A 20,014-nucleotide genomic window follows, 5' to 3' on the forward strand; every position below is an offset into this window, starting at 1 on the left:
GTTAGGGAATTTACCTTCATTATTATTTTATGAAAAGCAGGGGTGTTCAATTTTTATTACAAGCAATTCTTGGATTCTAACAAGGAGATAGTATGATTTGGTTCTTTGTTTTAATGCTTTCATAAGGTATTTAAATTAAAGTATCTTAATATTGAACCTCATATTTTAACTTCTATATTTCTTTTTCCAAATGATCATTTGATAAAGTATAGAGGAAAGGGCAAAGAGTAGAGATTAAATGCTTGTCTTTGTTCCTTATCTCTGAAATGGGGAACCATCTTGATATTGATAAGTTGAACATTTCATACATACTTGCTACTTTTTAAAAGTATATCAGTTATTCCTTCATTCCTTATTCTTGAGTTGACCTGCTCTTTTGAGAGATAAGGGCACAGAATTTCAGAAAGCCAGCAGCACAATTGGAAAAGATGCCAGGCACCGTGAGCTCCAAGGCTGCATGCTGTCCAGGGGACCATCTCCACTAAAGTTGCAGTCATGTCACATAATGGCATTACTTGGCTAGAAGTACATCATTTTGTCATTTGAGCAACAGAGGACAATTTTAGGAGTTTGTAGTAAATTCCTAACCACCATGAAACAACCTATTTTATTTGACTTTCTCCATCTCCATCCTCAATGTTTCTTCCATGTTTAGTGTCATTGTGACTAATCAAAATTGAGAAATATCCCAGTTCCCTTACTGCAACCTTTAGTTTCCTCTCTTCCATGATTATGGAAAAATGAGCTGTTCTCATGTACTCTGTGCCGGGATGAGTCATAGGAGTGGGGCCTCGGCAATGAATAGGACACAGTTCCCGATGTCAAGGAGCTTCCACAGACACATGCATTATAGTTATTTATATTGTGCAAACACAGCTAATTTTGAAAATAGCTATAAATGACTTTCCCCCAGAGGTGCTGTGAGTATCGTGATTGACTCCAAACAGATCGGTCTGACTTGAGCTTTGCCCCCACTTTACTTAATAAGAATCATCCCTGCTGGTGTTCTTCTCTTTGTTCTTAAAATTCTTCTCTGGCTCTCCCCTGCCCATGGATTTAACTGAAACGTTATAGCTGAGAGAGCAAGAAATTCTATCATCTAGTCTCTGTGAAGTTCTTCTTTCGGCTCCTTTTAAACATTAAACCTTAAGCTCTGGAAACCTCAAACCACCTTAGTTTCCCAAACATGTCGTGCTCTCAACCACCATGCTTGTGCTCTGCCTGGCATTTATTCTTCCTCCTCCTCCTTCAAGTCTCACCTCAAAAGAAGTTGTCTCTTAGCTGAAGCTTTGCCAGACATCTTCAGCCCATTTAGAGGCTTCTTCCACTCTGCTACAGAATCTGCACTAGTTTCTCTTATTTTCCTTAATGTTCTGCTGTGGAAGCATGTATTTATTTCCCTACCTGTCTCCCCCTAGAATGTGAGCTTATGCGGGCATTATCCCAACCCTGAAGGAAAGTGGGTGGAGTAAAGGGAATGATGAGCATACTCTTTGGAACATGCAAAGTGCTTCAGAAATTTCAGGGATTAATTATTACTATGGAAAGACGTGATTATATGTTATAAGCTTCAGGCTGAAAAAGCTAACACGTATTCTGATATTGGAATGTTCTGAAGGACTCAACACCCCAACACCCACTCCTTCCATTCACTTATCCATTCATTTACTTATAATTCCACAAAGTTGCATTGTGTACCTAAGATTTGGATCCACAAAGAGATGACCTTCAAAGGTATTTATTTTGCAAATCTAATATCCAAGAAGGACCAAGTTGTAGTTTTATTTTAAATAAGTTCCGATACATTCAGAGTTAAGTATGCACTGTTTAAAAACATTTTCAAGGGAAGCTGATTAGACCAATTGACAAACACCTTCTTTCTTTCCGTCCTTCCTCTTACCCTTCTTTCCTCCTACCCTCCCCCTTTCCCTCCCTTCCTTTTCTGTTTTTCTAAACTAAGGACATTTTTGTTTTCCTTTTATGAACAGCATCAAATAGCATCCAACTGCATTTCTGGTTTCTCACTTTTATAATTTAAAGATAATCAAACAGATTTTTGTAGAAGTTTTTTTTTTTCTTTTTCCCTTTAATTGCTCCAATATGGAAGATGCTCTGTTGGCAGATCCAAATGGCAGATGTCTTTTAATGCCCTACCATTTTCGTTTGTGTAAATAATTATGTTCCTTTTCTGCCTGAAATTCACTGTGGCAGTATGTCCCATACAGAACACAGATTACCCAGAATACTGCCTCCCCACCCTCCACCTCCAACAAAAGAAAAAACATGGATTTTGGTCATTGACTTAAATATTTTCTGGGATTTAGCTCTGTTAAAGACCTAAATGTTTATAACTCACTAAGTTCCTACTTAGTTTTCCTTATGTTAAAATAAGAAACACTTAAGCATTATTCTTTTTCTCCCTCTAGACACTATTACCAAGGAGAAAATTACCCTCAGACAAAAGTGGAAGGAGAATTGATTCTAAGGGACATGATAAAATAGAACAATGAAAACATTTAGTGATGCTTTAATGATGCCAACAAGTAGTGTACATTGCTTGATGTCTCATATTCAGACTCGAATTTCATACATCATTCCTACCATGTTATTCTTTATTCAACTCCATGTTTGGCAGAGCCCTAACTATACTCAGTATCAGAGACAGTTATTAAAAGGTCATGATCACGTCATGCCTCCTTAATTCAGTTGAGAGACACAACAGCCATCTGAGTCTTGGTTCAAACCATTTTTAATAGTATTTTAACTGTTAACTTATAGTATTTACCTCAATGTAGCATTTTCTTTCATTATAAAATATCAGGGGAAAATTTTTTTGGCCTCTTGACTGTTAATTTGCTTTGAAAGTATGGATGTTTCTGGAAATGCTATGAGAATAAAGAAATTAAATGAGAGGCTATGATAGGGAAGAGAGTCTGTATTTTACCAGCTTCCATAAGACAGCTTCTGCTGCCAGCTGCAAATATCGCAGTACCTTAATCAGTCACAAGCTTCCATGTCCTTTCCACATGGAGTAGATTCAGAACATATTACCCTCCCAGCACATTGATATAATTGTCAATCATGGAAGTTCATTGCCCTGAGTTTATATGGAATCTCTTTATTTAGACATGATTGATAGAATCCATGTCCATGTGGTTGCACTCAATTCTCAGGCCCCCTTCTTCCCAGAGGTGGGAGAGATGGGCTAATATACCTTGGCTTAAAGCCCCAACCTCTAATTTCTGGGCTAGTCTTTTGGGTGTAAACAGCTCCTGCCTTAAGGCTGCAGGTAGTGGCCAGCCCCTCCCTATTGTTTTATTAGCTGTGGACTATCAGGTGTGGTCCTAGGCCCACCAGGAATAAGTGAAGACACTTCTGTCACTGGAAATTCCAAAGATGAAGTGCTTGCCTCTCCCAAAACTGGGGGCAGAGATCAGTCAAGTTTTTCATTATGCCACTGGTTCCTTCCAATGAACCGACCAAAGTTCCTTTTGGTCAAATGTATTAATACCAAGATTCCAGAGATGGCTGTGTGCTAATAATATACAAGGAGACCTAGAGGAGTTTGAATCCCAGTTGTGTTTATACTTTCCGATTATCTTGAGCAATGCTGCCCTCTTTGTTTCTCAATTTCCTTCCCTATAAAATTAGAGTCATCATACTTTCTCTGCATAATTTGGAAAATGGTTTGGGATAAGGTATATATGTGTAACAAGGGTGTGCACATATTAGCTACTCAATAAATATGGCTTAGTTGAATCTGACTCACCCTTAAAAACACAAAAGAAAGAATTAAATAAGAAGACGAAGACATTTAGCAGACAAAAAAAGTGTGTAATGGCAGCATTAGTCCGGCAGAGTTGAAAACTGAGGTGTGGAAGAAAATGGAGACTGAAGATTGACTGGAAGCTAATGAATCATTAAAATCTGACCATGGTGGAGAAGTCAGATTGATTCTGAGATGAACTGAAAAGAATATCGTTCAGTCATTCATTTTGTGAACACACAAAACGCACAAAGATGAGTGAAACAAGGTCCCTGCTCTCAAGGAGGGAATGGTCTGATGGAAAGGACGAACATTCAGACAATTGCCAAGGACTGTTATCTGTGCAATATGTGCAGTAGCTACAGGTAGACAGTCATATGGTGTTCAAAAAGTCAAGGAAAATAGTCTAAATTCATTTTTAAGCTTTAGTAACATCAGAAGTATAAATGCTACAAACTTCAAAATGTCATTTGAAAATTTTATTGTTTGAGTCCTGTTTGAAGATTGCTAGCATTAAAGGCAAAAATTATATTAAATCTTTTAAAAATTCACTAACTTAATTGAAAAGAAATAAAAATAATTAGACTTTCAAATGATGATTTTTTGTCATTTTGTAGTATATATGCTTCTGAAATTATTAAAGTTTAAAATTCTATTAAGATTTGGGACATGCTACATAAATTTAATTTCATTTCATATATGTGAATATGTGTGTGCGTGTGTGTATATATATATATATATTTCCATTTTCTTGAATTTAGCTATTGCCACATTTGTAAGGAAAGTTGATGGGCCTAGGGGAAAGTAATCAAATAATGATTATTTTGTAAGTGACTGGATAACTCTCTTCAAGTGCACTATGAGGTAACTGGATCTATTTTTTGTCTCTGAGGTTTGAGCAGAAAGGGTAGAGTAGACTGATTTGGATGAGAAGTGAGCAAACTCTCTCCCTGAAAGCAGGGGGCTATGACTTTTGTTGTTTTGCCTCATTCTCCTGTGTTTGACATGTTTCTGATGAATGATTAAAGAACCTCTTATCCACCAGGGCTATTGCCTCTGACCCTGGAGATATTCACAGAGCAGTTGGCTTGGCCTCAATTCTCCAGATCTTTAACAGTCTCCAGAGAGAGGCTCAAAATTAATGCACCTGTGACCTTTCTTTACAGGCCAGAGTGTTTCTGATCCAATCAAATCAATGAGGAATCTTTAGAGTCAGAGGAGAGGACAGAGGAAAAGAAGTAGCAAACTAGGGCATCTTGAAGCCTTTAGGGAAGCCCCTGGGGTGACTGATACCATCACCTTGGGCCAAGCTTCTCTCCTAACATCATACTGAGAGCAGAACGTCCTCATTATCTACTGCAGTGCTTCCAGTTTTCAGATTTTTAACATCCAGGGACTGTGCCCTTATACTGCACATTTTGCTCTGCTACTAAACGTGTGTGTGTGTGTGTGTGTGTGTGTGTGTGTACTTGTATGCTTCTGTAGGGTTAGTACCCAGTACAGTTTATCAAGAACTGTTTCCCCATCAAAATTCTCGCTTTGGGTATCAGTTTATTGTAATCTTCCATTATGCTACTTCATCATCATAACCCATTATGTTTTTGCATTCCAAAACTGGGATTATGCAGACCATAATTCTCAGGAAACTTTACATTTTGTTAGTGAAATGGCAAAGTATGAGATTAAAAACAGCATGTGGTTAGATGTGCATGCTGTAGATTTTTATAAACATTTGGAACCTGGATTTATTTTTCCATTAATAGAAGCATGACAATTTGTGCATGACATATACTAGTAATTAATGGCCTCGTTTGCAAGTTTTTGCCTAAGTGGGGAAAAAATGGAACCAATTACATGTTTGTGGCAAGGGAGAAGAACATTGTGTGTCAGAATGAAATGCTAGGGAGCTTGAAAAACACTCTTAGCATGGGAAATATCTTGCCCATGACTGAAGGGCATGAACTATTTTCCTACTTCTGAGTGGTAAGCCCATCTGTGTAGGCAATTGCTTTCAAAGCTGCAGTGACATTTCCAAGAATCCAGTTTTCTTTCTTTGCCAATAAGTTCCTCATCCTCATTAGTCTCCTGCTCAAAGAGGAAAGTTCCTGAAAAGAATTAATATTTACTGAGTGATTTAGTTTCCTGGGCTGCTCAAGCAAATACCATGCAGTGGGTGGGCTTAAACAATGGGAATTTATTGGCTTACGGTTTTGAGGTTAGGAAAAAGTCCATATCAAGGCATCATTGGGGCAATGCTCTTCTCCTAAGACCTTGGCTGGGGTTGCCTGCTGGCAATCCTTGGTCCTCTGTCACATGGCAGTGCACATGGCTGCCTCTTCCTTCTCTTCCAGATTCCATTGATGTTCAACTTCTGGCTGTTCCCTCAGTGACTTCCTCTCTCTATCTGAATTTCATTCCTCTTATAAAAGACTCCAGTAATATTAATAGTTTGAGGTGGACCACATCTTAACTGAAGTAACCTCATCAAAATACCGTGGGTGCACACCCACAGGAATGGATTAAGTTTAAGAACATGGTTTTCTGGGGTACCAATAGTTCTAAACCACCACATATCCAACAGCATATCCAACAGACTGGTTCTGTGCTAAGTACTTTCGTGATTGGAATAAAATTTAACCCTAAAACTTTTTAGCTTAAGAGATGAAAATATGGAAGCTCAGGACATTTACTTAGTATGTGTAAAGTCAGGTACTTAATCAGTTCATGATGATTCAGGATTCAAACCCAAGTCTGTTTGACTCTAAAGACTGGGAGTTTTGCTCTTTGGGGACTTTTGATGGAACATTTATCTTTTTCTCCTTCATTTCATTAACCATGGAACTTATCTGACATTTCCCTGAAAATGGGTCCTCATTGGACTCCTTTTTTTCTGGGGTCACTCCTTTTTTTGCTGGGTCACCAAGAAATGTGATGTATCTCTCTCAAAGTTGAGTAGGGCGGGCTGTTCTAACAATTTATGTGAAAGAGAACTGTAATCAAATCTAGGATGCATATTTGGTTCCTAGTAGTTGGGGATTTTATTACTGTTTGTTTCTTTTTCTGTGTGTTTGTCTAGTTTTGTTTTTCATGAAATTCCTATCCATAATAGCTCTTTGTGTTAGCAAAAGAGCAATGATGAGAGTGGGTCACAAGAAAGACTCAGTACAGCAGTGCCCATCCCAGAAGAAAGTTCTCAATCCCCTTGATGCTGGAGTAACTGGATCTAGAGGGGAAGCATCTTTCTTTCACTTATTCATACAAGAAACAATGACTACCTAAGTGCCAAGCCAGGCTGGTGAGACAGGTTTTCCACCCACTTCACCAGCTTTCCATACCAGGTGTTAAGTTTTCTGGTAGAAGGTGTGCTGAACTTTCTGGAAGCACAGTGCAGAGGACAAGCATGCACTTTCATTACTTTACTTTGTTCCAGTAACAACCTAATGAGACATGCTTGGCAACCACCATTCCCCTCCTTTTACATGATGTAAGGCTTTAAAAACAAGCGATTTGTTCCAAAATGTATACTTACTATATACCTAAGCAGAGATCATTAGTCCCATGTTTTCCTACCACCTTTTGAACATATCTTAAAATCCATATGTAAAATATGTTTTGTTAGAAGAGATTTTTTTAAAGTTCTCAAGAGTCTACTTGGTCTGTCACTCAGAGATAGCAAATGGTTCAGTCAGTTGTGTATTTTGATGAGCTTTTATGTAGTGGTTTCAGTGTGTCTGAGAGGATTCAGCTGTTCAGAATTTGAAACACTTTGAATTTGCATGCTGGTATCATACTCGGATCCATGTTTCCCATTAGTGTTTGATTTTTGATTACCTTCACTTGGAAACCAGCCTGCTGTGAGCTGGAGGTGTGATATTGCATAGATGGCATATTGAAAGATAGATTTTAAATTTTGGCTTCCACACATTTTTTTTATTTCTACTTCCAAATAAAAAAATAACACTCAGTAAGCCATGACCCCTCCCAACACACCACCATGGCTAACAGAGTAGGACCTAACAAATAAATAAAATAAATAATCTATTGGGAATATCTTCCATATCAAAGAGAAATGTTTGACCAAATAATGTAATGAATTTGTTTTTCTTCTAATTTTAATGTTCATTTTTATTCATGATGGTTTGGGTGATTTTTTAGACCATTAAAATGGTGGTAGATGTGACTTTTTATTTGTGCAAGTTTTATTTGAACTCAAAACAATTTAAAAGAAGAAGAAATAATTTATTTTGATATAATTTATTATATGAAGGTAATTTTTTGTTTTGTTTTGTTTTGTTTTGTAGTTGTTAAATATGGGCCAATAGTATAGTTTAGAACAGGAAAGAATGGAGCAGTGAAGGGACAGAATGTTCATTTAAAATTTCATTTGTCCAGTTTATTTTTTAAGAAAATATTTTCACTGTGTGTGTGTGTATTTTTTTTTTTTCTGGTTAAAATAGCAAAGTGTGCCAATCATATGCAATTGAGAGAATGTGGAAACAAGAGCTAAGTCTTCTGTCTCATCTGGATCGAGCTGTCAGCCATGTAGGGCAAGGAATCCACGGTCAGAGCATCCACTAAAAGCCAGTAGAGGCTCACTCTACCTTCTGCAATACTCAGAATGTGTGCTCATCCCTAAATGAGACTAAATTCACCTTTTATATTTCTATTTTATAGCTCACAGACAGGCTATTACTCTCAGCCTAAAAAATACCAATTTTACTTTAAGATGCTAAGATATTTTTTCCTAACATAGGGGAGCTAATTCATGGTACTGTCAATCTACTCAACTTCTATTAGCTTCTGAGCCATCACCTTGGTCATAACATTCAGACGGTTATAAATTTGTGATTCTCAACCAGCAGAAGCTGACAAGTAACAGGGGATAACTGTGTGTGTGTGCGCACCTGCGTGTAATTTAATGGAGTGTATTCAAAATTTCTGTTTTATAACGCCACTGTTTTACCTAGAAAATACAGCCAGGAAAAAATATTTTTGGTCATTGGAGGCATGAAGAAAACATGCTGAGGAAGCATTTTGGGGGCAGAGGTTACAAAGGATTGAGAAACACTGCTGCACAAGAAAAGCCAGCATCTGGAGTTTGGTTAAGCCTTCCCCAGAATAGAGCTATACCCTGTTTTTTCAACATATATTTGGACAGTGCAAAAACTGAAATGAATTAGATAAAACTCCCTGATCTCAAGAAGCTCACAAATGAGTAGAGGGCTGGGTGATTGTATCAACAAATAGTGATGGCATAGCAGGATACATATTTCTATTCATGTACTGTGTTTGGGGTCACAAAAAAGATCATGGGAGAGGTCCTGGAAGACTTCCCTGAAGAGTTTGTTTTGAATTCAGTTTAGTGGCTTGAGGAATTCACCTATCATGATAAAAGGGACAGCTATTTGGGACAGGAGAGCAGCAGGTAAAAGAGTAAGGCACATGGAAAAGCATGATAGGCTGGGGGAACAGAAGTGGAGTTCAGCATGTCAGGCTACACTGGTACATGTGGGAAGTCTGCAGGATATAAGCCTAGGGGGCAAGGCACAGTCTAGAGCAAGGAAATGTCTGGTGGGCCACTTTATAAAACAGGGCTGTGCAGTACATACAGAAAAATCTTGAACTTGTTTTAAGCAGGAAGGGTGACATAGTTAACTGGCAGGTGATGGCAGTTGCGTTTAAAAAGAACAGCAAAAAGAAACTGCCTCTAGATTTCTAAAATATTTTCTCTTTAATGAAGACAGTTTCCTTTGGGAAATAGGTGGGTCCATAGTTAGGTCAAGGTTTGAGGATGGACTTGGAATCTCTTAAAAAACAAACAGACAAAAAGAAAACTGATCAAAGGCTTGTAGTGTTGTAGGGAAAGTGCAAACATGAAAAACAAACTTTTTTTATTTTCACATTTACTTATATATTTAATTATATTATATCCTAAAACAGAGGATGTACTTGGCACCCACACTTTCTTGTTATATTTGACTAAGGAGGCAACCTCCAAACAGAAAATGGTTTGGTTGGCTTGCCAGTGAATGGGTTCACTACCTGCCAAACAGAAATGAACTGATTTCTGAGTTTTGCTCTAACAGGAAAAGAGATTATTCTGTGGTCACATCATGCCACATGCCACTTCTACAGATACTTAAAGACCAAGTGGGGAAGATTTTGGTGGTTAATCTTTGTGATGAGAAGAGTGCTTTCAAATTGTGAAGCCAGATGCAAAAACGTTAAGGATGAAAATGGTTGAAATGGGAAATATTTATGTTGTAGATATGTGACCACAATGAAATAAAAAAAAAATAAAAAAAAAACAAGGCTATGACTTGAATGGTCGTAATATGAGCCTTGCATCTTCCAACAGATAACACTGCAGGGGTGTATGCCCGGCGTGGAGGGTTCAGTCGGCAGAAGCAGGATTTGTACCTCCTGCCCATAGTGATCAGTGATGGTGGGAACCCCCCCAAGAGCAGCACCAACACGCTCACCATCAAGGTGTGTGGCTGTGATGTGAACGGAGCCCTGCTCTCCTGCAACGCAGAGGCCTACATTCTGAACGCCGGACTGAGCACAGGGGCACTGATTGCCATCCTCGCCTGCATCGTCATCCTCCTGGGTAAGGGATCTCCTCAGCCGCAGGCTGGAAGGGCTTCCAACTAGGTATCCACTCTTGGGTCACATCTGTTTCTCCAGTACAGGTCAGTTACCAGGAACCATGCTCTACTGTGAATACAGTTTGAGACAAGAAAGAGGTGGCACCTGCTCTCCCTCCCAGTGGGGTAGGCAGGCAGTTTAACTGGCAGTTGTGATCAAATGCAGGAAGAGTTAGCATGAGCAAATTGCTGGGCACCACAGAGCTGCATAGCCAAAGGTCATCTGTAAGGCATTGGGAAGACATCAGATGAGGACAGAAGAGGAATATAGGCAAAGACCTGGTATATCGGCAAGGGTTTGCCTCACAAGAGGAAGGACAGCGGTTGGGGCAGATGGAACAATTGTGGCACAAAACACAGCAGGTGAAGGATTCAAGACCTGTAGGAAGATCAGCTTGAGGGAAGCCTGGCTCTGAGTCTTCTAATTATCATGTATAATAACTGTGCATGTCTCAGCTTATGGTGACCGCTAGGAAGATTTCCCTGTACATCCAGCTGGGTTAGATGATCCCCTTCTGCATTTTTATCACTCCTGTGCTTTCCTCTATAAAACATCCATGCTGTCACACTAAGCATCTACCATTGCTGGATCTCAGGTTGTATCGATCATTTGTCCCAACATCAAAACACTAGTGGGTAACAAAACCAGGATTCAAGCCTGGGTATGTCTGATGACAAACCTGTGCTTTTCCTACAATGTTTAGTTCTCTGTTGAATGAATGGTGCCTAATTCCGTAGGGAAGAGTCCAGGGAGTTCACTTAAATGAATAGTTATTGAGTATTATCTGGGCATCAGACCTTATGTTAGGCCCTGGGGGATAAATGGAAGAATTATATGAATCTCTGCGCTCCGTAAGCTGACAGTCTACCAAGGAAAATACCTGCAAACAGATAGAATTCAGAGGGAAATGTCAAGTGCTGTGTTGGGGACATGAACCAAAGGTGGTGGGGCATAGAATAAAATATGAAAGGGCCCTGAGGGGTTCATCACCTAGTGGCCGGGACAGCTGTGTGGACTGGGTGAGTGATATTACCTGGGTAAGAACAGGATCAGGTAGATGCAGAGAGCAGGTACCGGAAAGAGTCAGCCAAACCAAGAAAGCAAAGGAGTGGCCCGGGCATCGATTCTGGGAAGAACAAGGGACAGAGGAAGGGCAACCACTTGGTGAGCAGTGGGCGCTAGGAACCAGGTGCCATTCAGGCAAGTGCCAACCTCATGCCTGCAGCTCAGAGGGCGGGGAACCCAGGGTGCGCTCACACACTTGCTGAATTCAGACTCAAACATTGCGTTTAGTGTTGTTAAGTATGTAGGCGAAGTTTCTAATGGATAACATTGTAGAAGCCCCTTTTGAGGGAAGAAATCAATAAGGAAGTAAGCAGAGTTCAAGATCTCCTGATAAATGACTCTGCTCTTTCCCCCCAGATTGCCTAAGCTAAATGGAATCCCCTCTCCCAGGGAAGAGATGGGATTGCTTCCTCTGGGATTTCAGCTGATGCTCTTTTCCTATATTCAAATAAATGGGAGCGGATTGGTCTCCTGAGGGTTTTTGTAAATTCTCTCTCATCTATACCGTGCTCTGAAGAGAGTCCAGCCAAGTTCTGGATACGATTTCTCATTAAGGTAGAATAAGGTCAGTGCTGACTCCCTAGAGCCCTGGGCAGGTGCAAGCCATCTCCTCCAAAAATGGCAGGGCCTGGGGTCTCTAATGTTCTCATTCTTACACTAGTGGAGAGGCAGCTGCCTGCCTTTGCAAAAAAAAAAAGGGAAAAGAAAAAAAAAATCTGGTATGAGCCACTTTTAAGACACTGCAAACCTGCAGACCAACATCTTTAGAATCTTCCTAATTCTGGAGGAGGTCAGACCCTGAAATGACTTCCAAAGAGTGACTGCATCCATTTGTAAAAAGTTAAAAATAGTTCCAACCTGCCTATTTATTGGATGGAATGTTTTCAGGCAGTATTTTGCACAGGAAGAGGCTGATGGAGGGCAAGTTTCACATATGTGGGGATTCTAGGTAAAGCTCTAATTGTATATGCTGGTTCCCATTTTGAAGCGTTGGTACACATGGTTTATGGTAAGCAGAGTTCCTCTGGGAGAAGAATCTAAGAACCCTGGGCTTAATTTAAGCTTCCTTTCTTTTTCTCTCCCTGTAGTCATCGTAGTATTATTTGTGACCTTAAGAAGGCAAAAGAAAGAGCCACTTATCGTCTTTGAGGAAGAAGACGTCCGTGAGAACATCATTACCTATGATGACGAAGGGGGAGGGGAGGAAGACACGGAAGCCTTTGACATCGCCACCCTCCAGAATCCCGATGGTATCAATGGATTTATCCCTCGCAAAGACATAAAACCCGAGTACCAGTATATGCCCAGACCTGGGCTCCGGCCAGCCCCCAACAGTGTGGACGTCGATGACTTCATCAACACGAGAATACAGGAGGCAGACAACGACCCGACTGCCCCTCCTTACGACTCCATCCAAATCTATGGGTACGAAGGAAGGGGCTCGGTGGCAGGGTCCCTGAGCTCCTTAGAGTCTGCCACCACAGATTCAGACTTGGACTATGACTATCTACAGAACTGGGGACCTCGTTTTAAGAAACTAGCAGACTTGTACGGTTCCAAAGACACTTTTGATGACGATTCTTAACAATAACGATACAAATTTGGCCTTAAGAACTGTGTCTGGTGATCGGGAGAATCTAGAAGATATGTAAACAGGTATTTTTTTAAATCAAGGAAAGGCTCCTTTAAAACAAGCAAAGTTTTACAGAGAGGATGCATTTACTAAAACTGCAAGGACATCAAAGTGGTAAATACTGTGAAGTACCTTTTCTCACAAAAAGGCAAATACTGAAGTTGTTTATCAACTTCGCTAAAGAAAAACCACTTGGCATACAAAATATTTAAGTGAAGGAGAAGTCTAACAGTGAACTGACAATGAAGGGAAATTGTTTATGTGTTATGAACATCTAAGTCTTTCTTCTTCTTCCTTTTTTTTAATTTGTCAAAGAAGCTTCCACACAATTAGAAGGACAACAGTTCTGAGCTGTAATTTCGCCTTAAACTATGGACACTCTATATGTAGTGCATTTTTAAACTTGAAATATATAATATTCAGCCAGCTTAAACCCATACAATGTATGTACAATACAATGTACAATTATGTCTCTTGAGCATCAATCTTGTTACTGCTGATTCTTGTAAATCCTTTTGCTTCTACTTTCATCTTAAACTAATACGTGCCAGATATAACTGTCTTGTTTCAGTGAGAGGCGCCCTATTTCTATGTCATTTTTAATGTATCTATTTGTACAATTTTAAAGTTCTTATTTTAGTATACATACAAATATCAGTATTCTGACATGTAAGAAATGTTACGGCATCACACTTATATTTTATGAACATTGTACTGTTGCTTTAATATGAGCTTCAATATAAGAAGCAACCTTTGAAATAAAAAAAAGATTCTTTTTTAATTATTGGTCTGATTCTTAACAATGAAAAAAATCAGCATATCTAATACCCCATTTATAGCTCTCATATAAAATAACTGTGATCTTTTAGTAACCCTATTTATGATCTGTTTGTAGTCTGTCTTTTGCTTTTATTGTTTACTTAAAAACAAGTATGTTTTACAAATGTTATCTCAGACAAGATTCTGTAAATTCATGTAAAGCTTTTTGGTACATTCTCAGTCTTAGCCTCCTGGCTTAGCATCACACACATCTTAAAGAGAAAGATGCTAAAGAGCTAGGTCAGTCTGTGACTTTGCAAAATGTGTTATATTATATGCGTTTATCTTGTATGTCAGTAGCACTATGGGTATGAGAGACAAATTCATGAATGAATGAAACTATCAGAACTCTTCTGCTCAAGGTATAGATTTGTTGGCCCATCCTGAGCATTCAGGGGTGGGGTGAGTGGAATGTCAAAAATTTGAATGAGCCCCACTTAGAGCCCCAATGCTGATGTTAGTTTTTCTTACATTTATTTCATCTGACAATCTGAGTGACTCTGATAATTGAAACTGTTTATATTTTTCCTTTTCTAATTTTAACTTCCCTTGAAATAATGTGTGACATTTTAAGTTTTAGTAAGAGGAAGAACAATTTCTTTCCAAATCTATGTTTTAAAATGTGCTTTGGGCCATTCGCTCAGAATGCAGGCAGGAACCGTGTTGGATTCTGAGGGTCAATGCCATTTGACCATTGAGCCTGCTTATTCTTTCAGGCTTCTGCTGTCCCACTCACTTCCTGGGGATTGGAGCTTCTGTGATGCATGCATATTCCACCTGCTCCTTGGGCCAAAGGTCCAAATTTAGCAATGCTTAGGTTAAGTCCAGGTATAGTCAATGCTGCAAGCACTTCCCTCTTTCACCCTGGACACAGGGCATGTGCTTTCTCTTGGACTGAAGATGATTTTTAGACAATCTCTTTTTTTCTTACTTTATTGCGAAAGTTTGTTCCATGCATTTCTTGATTTCCTCTATACACTATTTTTATGACTCGGTCAAAATGTACACAAAGAGAAATGTTTTTATGAAGTGCTCCCTTCCATTTTACTTTGCATTTAAATCAAATTGGACTGAACACTTCACTGGAAAAAATTCTATGGACAATGTCACTTTAGAATCTTTCACTTCAGTCAAGTATTGTACTTTCTCAGTACTTCCATAATTGCAGGTTTTGTTCATTTTTATACATTTTTTTGTTACCCAAAGAATATTTTGCTAGCTTTGCACAGATCTCCAATTGAATTTGAAATGAAGAAATAACTCAGAAGGAATATAATAGCATTTAAACAAGTATAGCGCTGTAAGCAGCCCTGTCAGCATGGATGATCCTTTTACCTTTATCTAGGAATGTATTTGGATTGGATTTGACAGCTACATTTTTTGTGTTTAAATTTTTTTTAAGCTGTCTGCTTTCCAATAGTTAAAAATACTTGTTTTTTTCTTCCCTTATCTTTTAAAAATATATTTTCTCTTTTTACTTTAAGCTTCTGTTATTTGTAGAACCCTCTTAGAAGTTTGGAAATAGACTGTAATTCCCTACTGGTGGGGTTCTTTTTCATTGATGCATTTGCCTTAAAAGTAGTCTTAGTTTAAGTGGGCCTTCCTATTTAGCTTTATGATGTTAAAAGAAGGAAGGCTGCTCTGTTTCTCTGTCCTTGAATAATAGATATTTTTTTCATTCCCCCTTCCCTCCCCTCCTCCCTTCATTTCTTCCATCCTTCCTTCCTTATTTTGTATCCCTCTGCCAGTCACTTGAGGATATAGACTAAATATTGCTACCTTCCTTGATATCTTTCAGGCCTCCCAACCCTGCACGAAAATATTTATCCTGATGCTTTGTAATCACCTATTTGACTGTCTGCCTACCACCTCCCCCAGACAATGCAGCAGATTATATCTTCTCTTTCAGGGTTGAAGGAACAAAACAAATTCATTAAAGGATATCACAGGAGATAGTGAGATACTGACATGAATGGAACTTTAGCCAGTTGGGCAATTCTAGAGAGATTTTGAGTTCATCTACACTGTATCTTACAGGCCTGTATTCCTGAGGATAACAGGAAAGATAAAGAGAGGGTGTTATCTAAATCCCTTGGGTAACTTATTAAAAATACACATTTCATGTCTCCCAGAGAATATGTCTCTGCATGCCTGGTGGGGCCTGTTTTGGAATCGCTCCTGGGTAATTGGGCACACCCTCACTCCCTTTTGAGAACCTCTTTGGTTCCATGGAGGTAGGCATTTGGGATCTCTGAGTAGGAGAGTGACAAAATCTATCTGGCAGGCAGTGTGGAAGACAGATTAGGAGCATAGAAGTCTAGAGGCGTGCCAGGAAAGTTTTGTCAGAAGGCAAAATGAACTATGATGAGGGCCTGAAGTAATTAATTAGGGGACTGGGGACGGTGCAGAGGAAAAAAAAGGCTTTCTGCTGCTGCACTGCCATCAGACTGTTCTGGGCCATCATCATCACTCACCCAAGAGTAAACATCCTCTTGGATGTAAGAGTAAGAGTAAACAGTCACCTCAAGAGTAAAGATGCCTTGGGTGGCATCTCCACAAAGAAGCCAGACAGATATTTTTAACACACAAACTCAGGTCATGTGACTTCCCAGCTTAAACCTCTTCCCTGGCTTCCCAAAGTCTTAAAAAAATCCAATTCCCTTACTTTATTGCTTTATATGACAAGGCCCCAGCAAACCTCTCCAACGTCATGTCATCTTGCTCCATTCTCCTTTGAATGTACTGTGCTCCAACCACATAGCCTTTTTTTTTTTAAGTTCTACAGACAACCAAATTTGCTCCCTTTTCTATCTAAAGCAGGTCACCCGTTGATCGTTTCCTTCCTAACAATTGCAACTCTTTAAACTTACTTGCTTGTTGACATTTTCTGTGTCTGTGCATCTAACTGCCCCTGTCAGAAGGGAAACTCCAAGAGGGCAAGGGTCTTGTTTTCTTGTTCTCCTTTGTATGTCTAATTCCTTACCTTATGCCTGAAACATAATACATAGCTGCTGAGGGAAGGAATGTAATACTAAAGAGGCAGATTCATCAAGATTTGATGACTGATGGGAGAACTTGTCAGTGTGATTTCACGTTTCCTTGTCTGAGAAACTGAGTTGATTGTGATCCTGGTATTTGGGAATGTGAATCCAAAAGAAGTGTGTTTGGACAAAAAACTCTTGTAAATTGGAGGTGCTTGTGAACTGTCAAGTAGGTGATCAGAAGTAGGGATTTGCAGCTAGCTCTCTACACAGATGGGGGCTGGGCACGTAGAGCAGGAGTTGTTAAATGCGGCTTGGAGCCTCAGGAGTGACTGTGTATCTCACTGACCTCTCACAGCCCTCTTCCAACTTTAAAGGAGTGTTTCAGTGGTGAAGTCCTTTTGGTGTTGAAGAATAATGCTGAGTTTTGTTTTATTAATACGGGTAATTAGTAAACATTCTTTCTGCTGGGGTACCAAATGCTTTGAAAACTAGGAAGGGAATAGTACTTGTTCATTCTTTTCCTCAATTAGTTAGACCTTTTGAGCATATAATGTAAGGGGGGTCATGTCCTAGACATGTGATTCTCATCCCGTTCCTATGAAAAGACAGAGTTGGTGCTACAATTCTCACATTCTACTAAAAGAAACTGTAGACCAGAGGAGACAGGCACCCTCCAGAGCATACACAGGAAGTGGTCATCACAGCCGGAAGGGAAGGGATCCCACTTCTCCCACTTTGGATGGGGGATGCACTCTTTAACATAGGTTAAAGAACACAAAGGCAACGACGGTTCCTCACAATCCGTGGCTGATGCCCGGGCTCGTGAGGACTTGGAAGAGGGTGGAAGCTCCCCGTCCACGTGGGTTCCCTGTATTACTTTGAGTTGCCATTTCCCACAAAGCTTGAAAGCAGAATCTAGTCACATCTCTGAATGCCCAGCTCTACCTTCCAAGTCCAAAGTGATACAGAGGACAGAATTTTGATACGTTCTAGGATTTGCATCTTTATAAAATATGAATTTTAAAAATAAAATATAAAGGAAACTGATTAGACATTTTGTAGCTATTTGTAATACATTTTCTGAGAGGTTTGATATTTCTTCCTATTCATGGGATTAAAAACGTGTAAAAATAAAATTTTCGGTGTCTGGAGTCTCTGTCAACTCTTAATAGCCTGAGAGTAAAAAAAGAATTTCTATCTTGGAAACTCAGTCATGTCCTCATTTTTCATGATCCAGGGGGTACCATTTTCTTGAAGGGCCTTCTCCATTCCAGGTGACTTAAATATGATTTTATTATCCTTCGTTACTTTGAGAAACTGATAACCAATACTTGGTCACCTCTCACAGACTCACAAAGACAACACTGGCCTAAGGCTTAGTCTTCAGAGAGCTTAAATCTTAGGTTCAAGAGTGAAAAATATGCTCCGTAGTAGGTGTGGCATTTCAGTACAGCCCTAGGCATAAAGCTTGGTTCCAAAATTTGCTAGCTGTGTTACTTTGGGCAGATATCTTGACCTCTCTGAATTTCATTTTCCCCCAACTTGGAACGGAAATGATAATTCTTACATTGCCAGTGGTGGTTCATGTGTCTAGAGTCACTAACTGTTCCTAATACAGGACAGATACTTAATATGAGGTAGCAATTATATTGTTATTGTCTTTTTCCCCAGTCCCAAGTTCCAGAAGAATGTAAGGGAAGAATTTATTACCCCATGGTGCATGGGTCCGTTTCCTTAGAAATCAATTCGCTTTCTTTCCTGAACCAACAAATACAGCATAGATGGCTTAGCACACAATAAATAAATTCACATGATTTTGAATTGTTTAGTTAAAACATGTATCAAATGGTATTTGAAATTCGGATGGTCTTGTCAGGAACTGCACAAACTGACATTTTCAGTATAAGGAATTTCATATTTTTTATATTTTCTTTCATTTGTTCAACAATAGTGCTGCCTTTTTTAATAGACATAATTCTCTTCTGAAAATATTTAGACGTGAAGACCTATAATTTCATTAGAATGCTTCTTTTTTAATAACAACTCTGATGAGTTTAATTTAACCACAATTTTTACTTCATTTAGCACTCAGGAATTATTTTATGCTATGGCAATTTTCTCCCTCTTCTTTTTTTTTTTTTTTTTTTTATAAACACTAACTAGGATGTGAAAGGAATAGTAGTGCTTGAAATATAATTTTCACATTACCTTCTCTTATGAATTAGTAAAGAGGAGGTCAGTTTGATGATGCTGACCCAGCAAACTTGCCCCTGGTTTCTAGGTTACAAATGAGCTCCCATGGGGCATCCCCTTTTCTTTTTTTAACTTTGGATTCCCAGAACAGAGTAAGTGCTGAGAAAATGTGAAGGGCAGGAATATCAGGATAGATGGATAAAGAAAAAAAAAAACCTTCAATTCATGTTCTAGGTAGGATAACATTCTAAACTGCTAAAAATATATATTTGAGAATTCATCTAATTATACCCATCCTTGCTGTATTTTGATCACCATTATCATTAGTGGTTTTGCTTTGCACAAAAATCTCCAGCCTCAAGAAACAGATTTAGATTTGACATGCCTAGAGATTTCTATTTGGCTTTCACCCAACACATGATGAGATTAAATTGGACCCCGATGCCTTGAGCAGATAAAAAAAGTGGCATCAGGCGATCAGTGTGACTTGCCAGACCTGAGGCCACTTAATTTCTGCAGCTCCTATTTTCTTTATCTATGTGTTGGGGGTGGGTATGCAATCCCTGTCTCTCCTGTCTGCAAGAAGTCTGGACAAGATTGACTCAGAATGTGAAAATGGAAGTAATAAATGTCTAACGTGTAGTACAAGTGAATGGATTTACTATTGTTTTTTTTTCCTGCTGTAAATCAGATCATTCTTTCACCTACAATTGATTCAGAAGACAATCTCAGATCCAATAGCAACGTTAACAGACCCCTTGGCTTCTCTTTTGAAGGCTTTGATGCATTAGCCCCAGGATAGACTTTTAAACTGTCTCTAAGAGATGGATCCTGCATCTTTGATGTGTAAGGAGCATGACCCCTGGAGTTCTCACAGTCCAGCCTCCCAACTCCACGGCTCTCTCA

At 39.2% G+C, this 20,014-nt stretch overlaps 1 protein-coding gene across 4 annotated transcripts in view; it reads left to right on the forward strand.

Moving 5' to 3' along the window:
• CDH11 (cadherin 11) overlaps positions 1-13,893 on the forward strand; it is a 154,480-nt gene extending 140,587 nt beyond the window's left edge. For all 4 annotated transcript variants that reach the window (XM_071209139.1, XM_058279900.2, XM_058279903.1 and 1 more), the window contains 2 exons: positions 10,125-10,376; positions 12,568-13,893. In XM_071209139.1, the coding sequence (XP_071065240.1) occupies positions 10,125-10,376; positions 12,568-13,064 (749 nt within the window). In that variant the 3' untranslated portion in view covers positions 13,065-13,893. The remainder of the gene's footprint in view (positions 1-10,124; positions 10,377-12,567) is intronic.
• The last annotated feature ends 6,121 nt before the right edge of the window (positions 13,894-20,014 follow it).

Source organism: Dasypus novemcinctus, chromosome 18 (assembly GCF_030445035.2).
Source record: "Dasypus novemcinctus isolate mDasNov1 chromosome 18, mDasNov1.1.hap2, whole genome shotgun sequence".
Classification (NCBI taxonomy): Eukaryota; Metazoa; Chordata; class Mammalia; order Cingulata; family Dasypodidae; genus Dasypus; species Dasypus novemcinctus.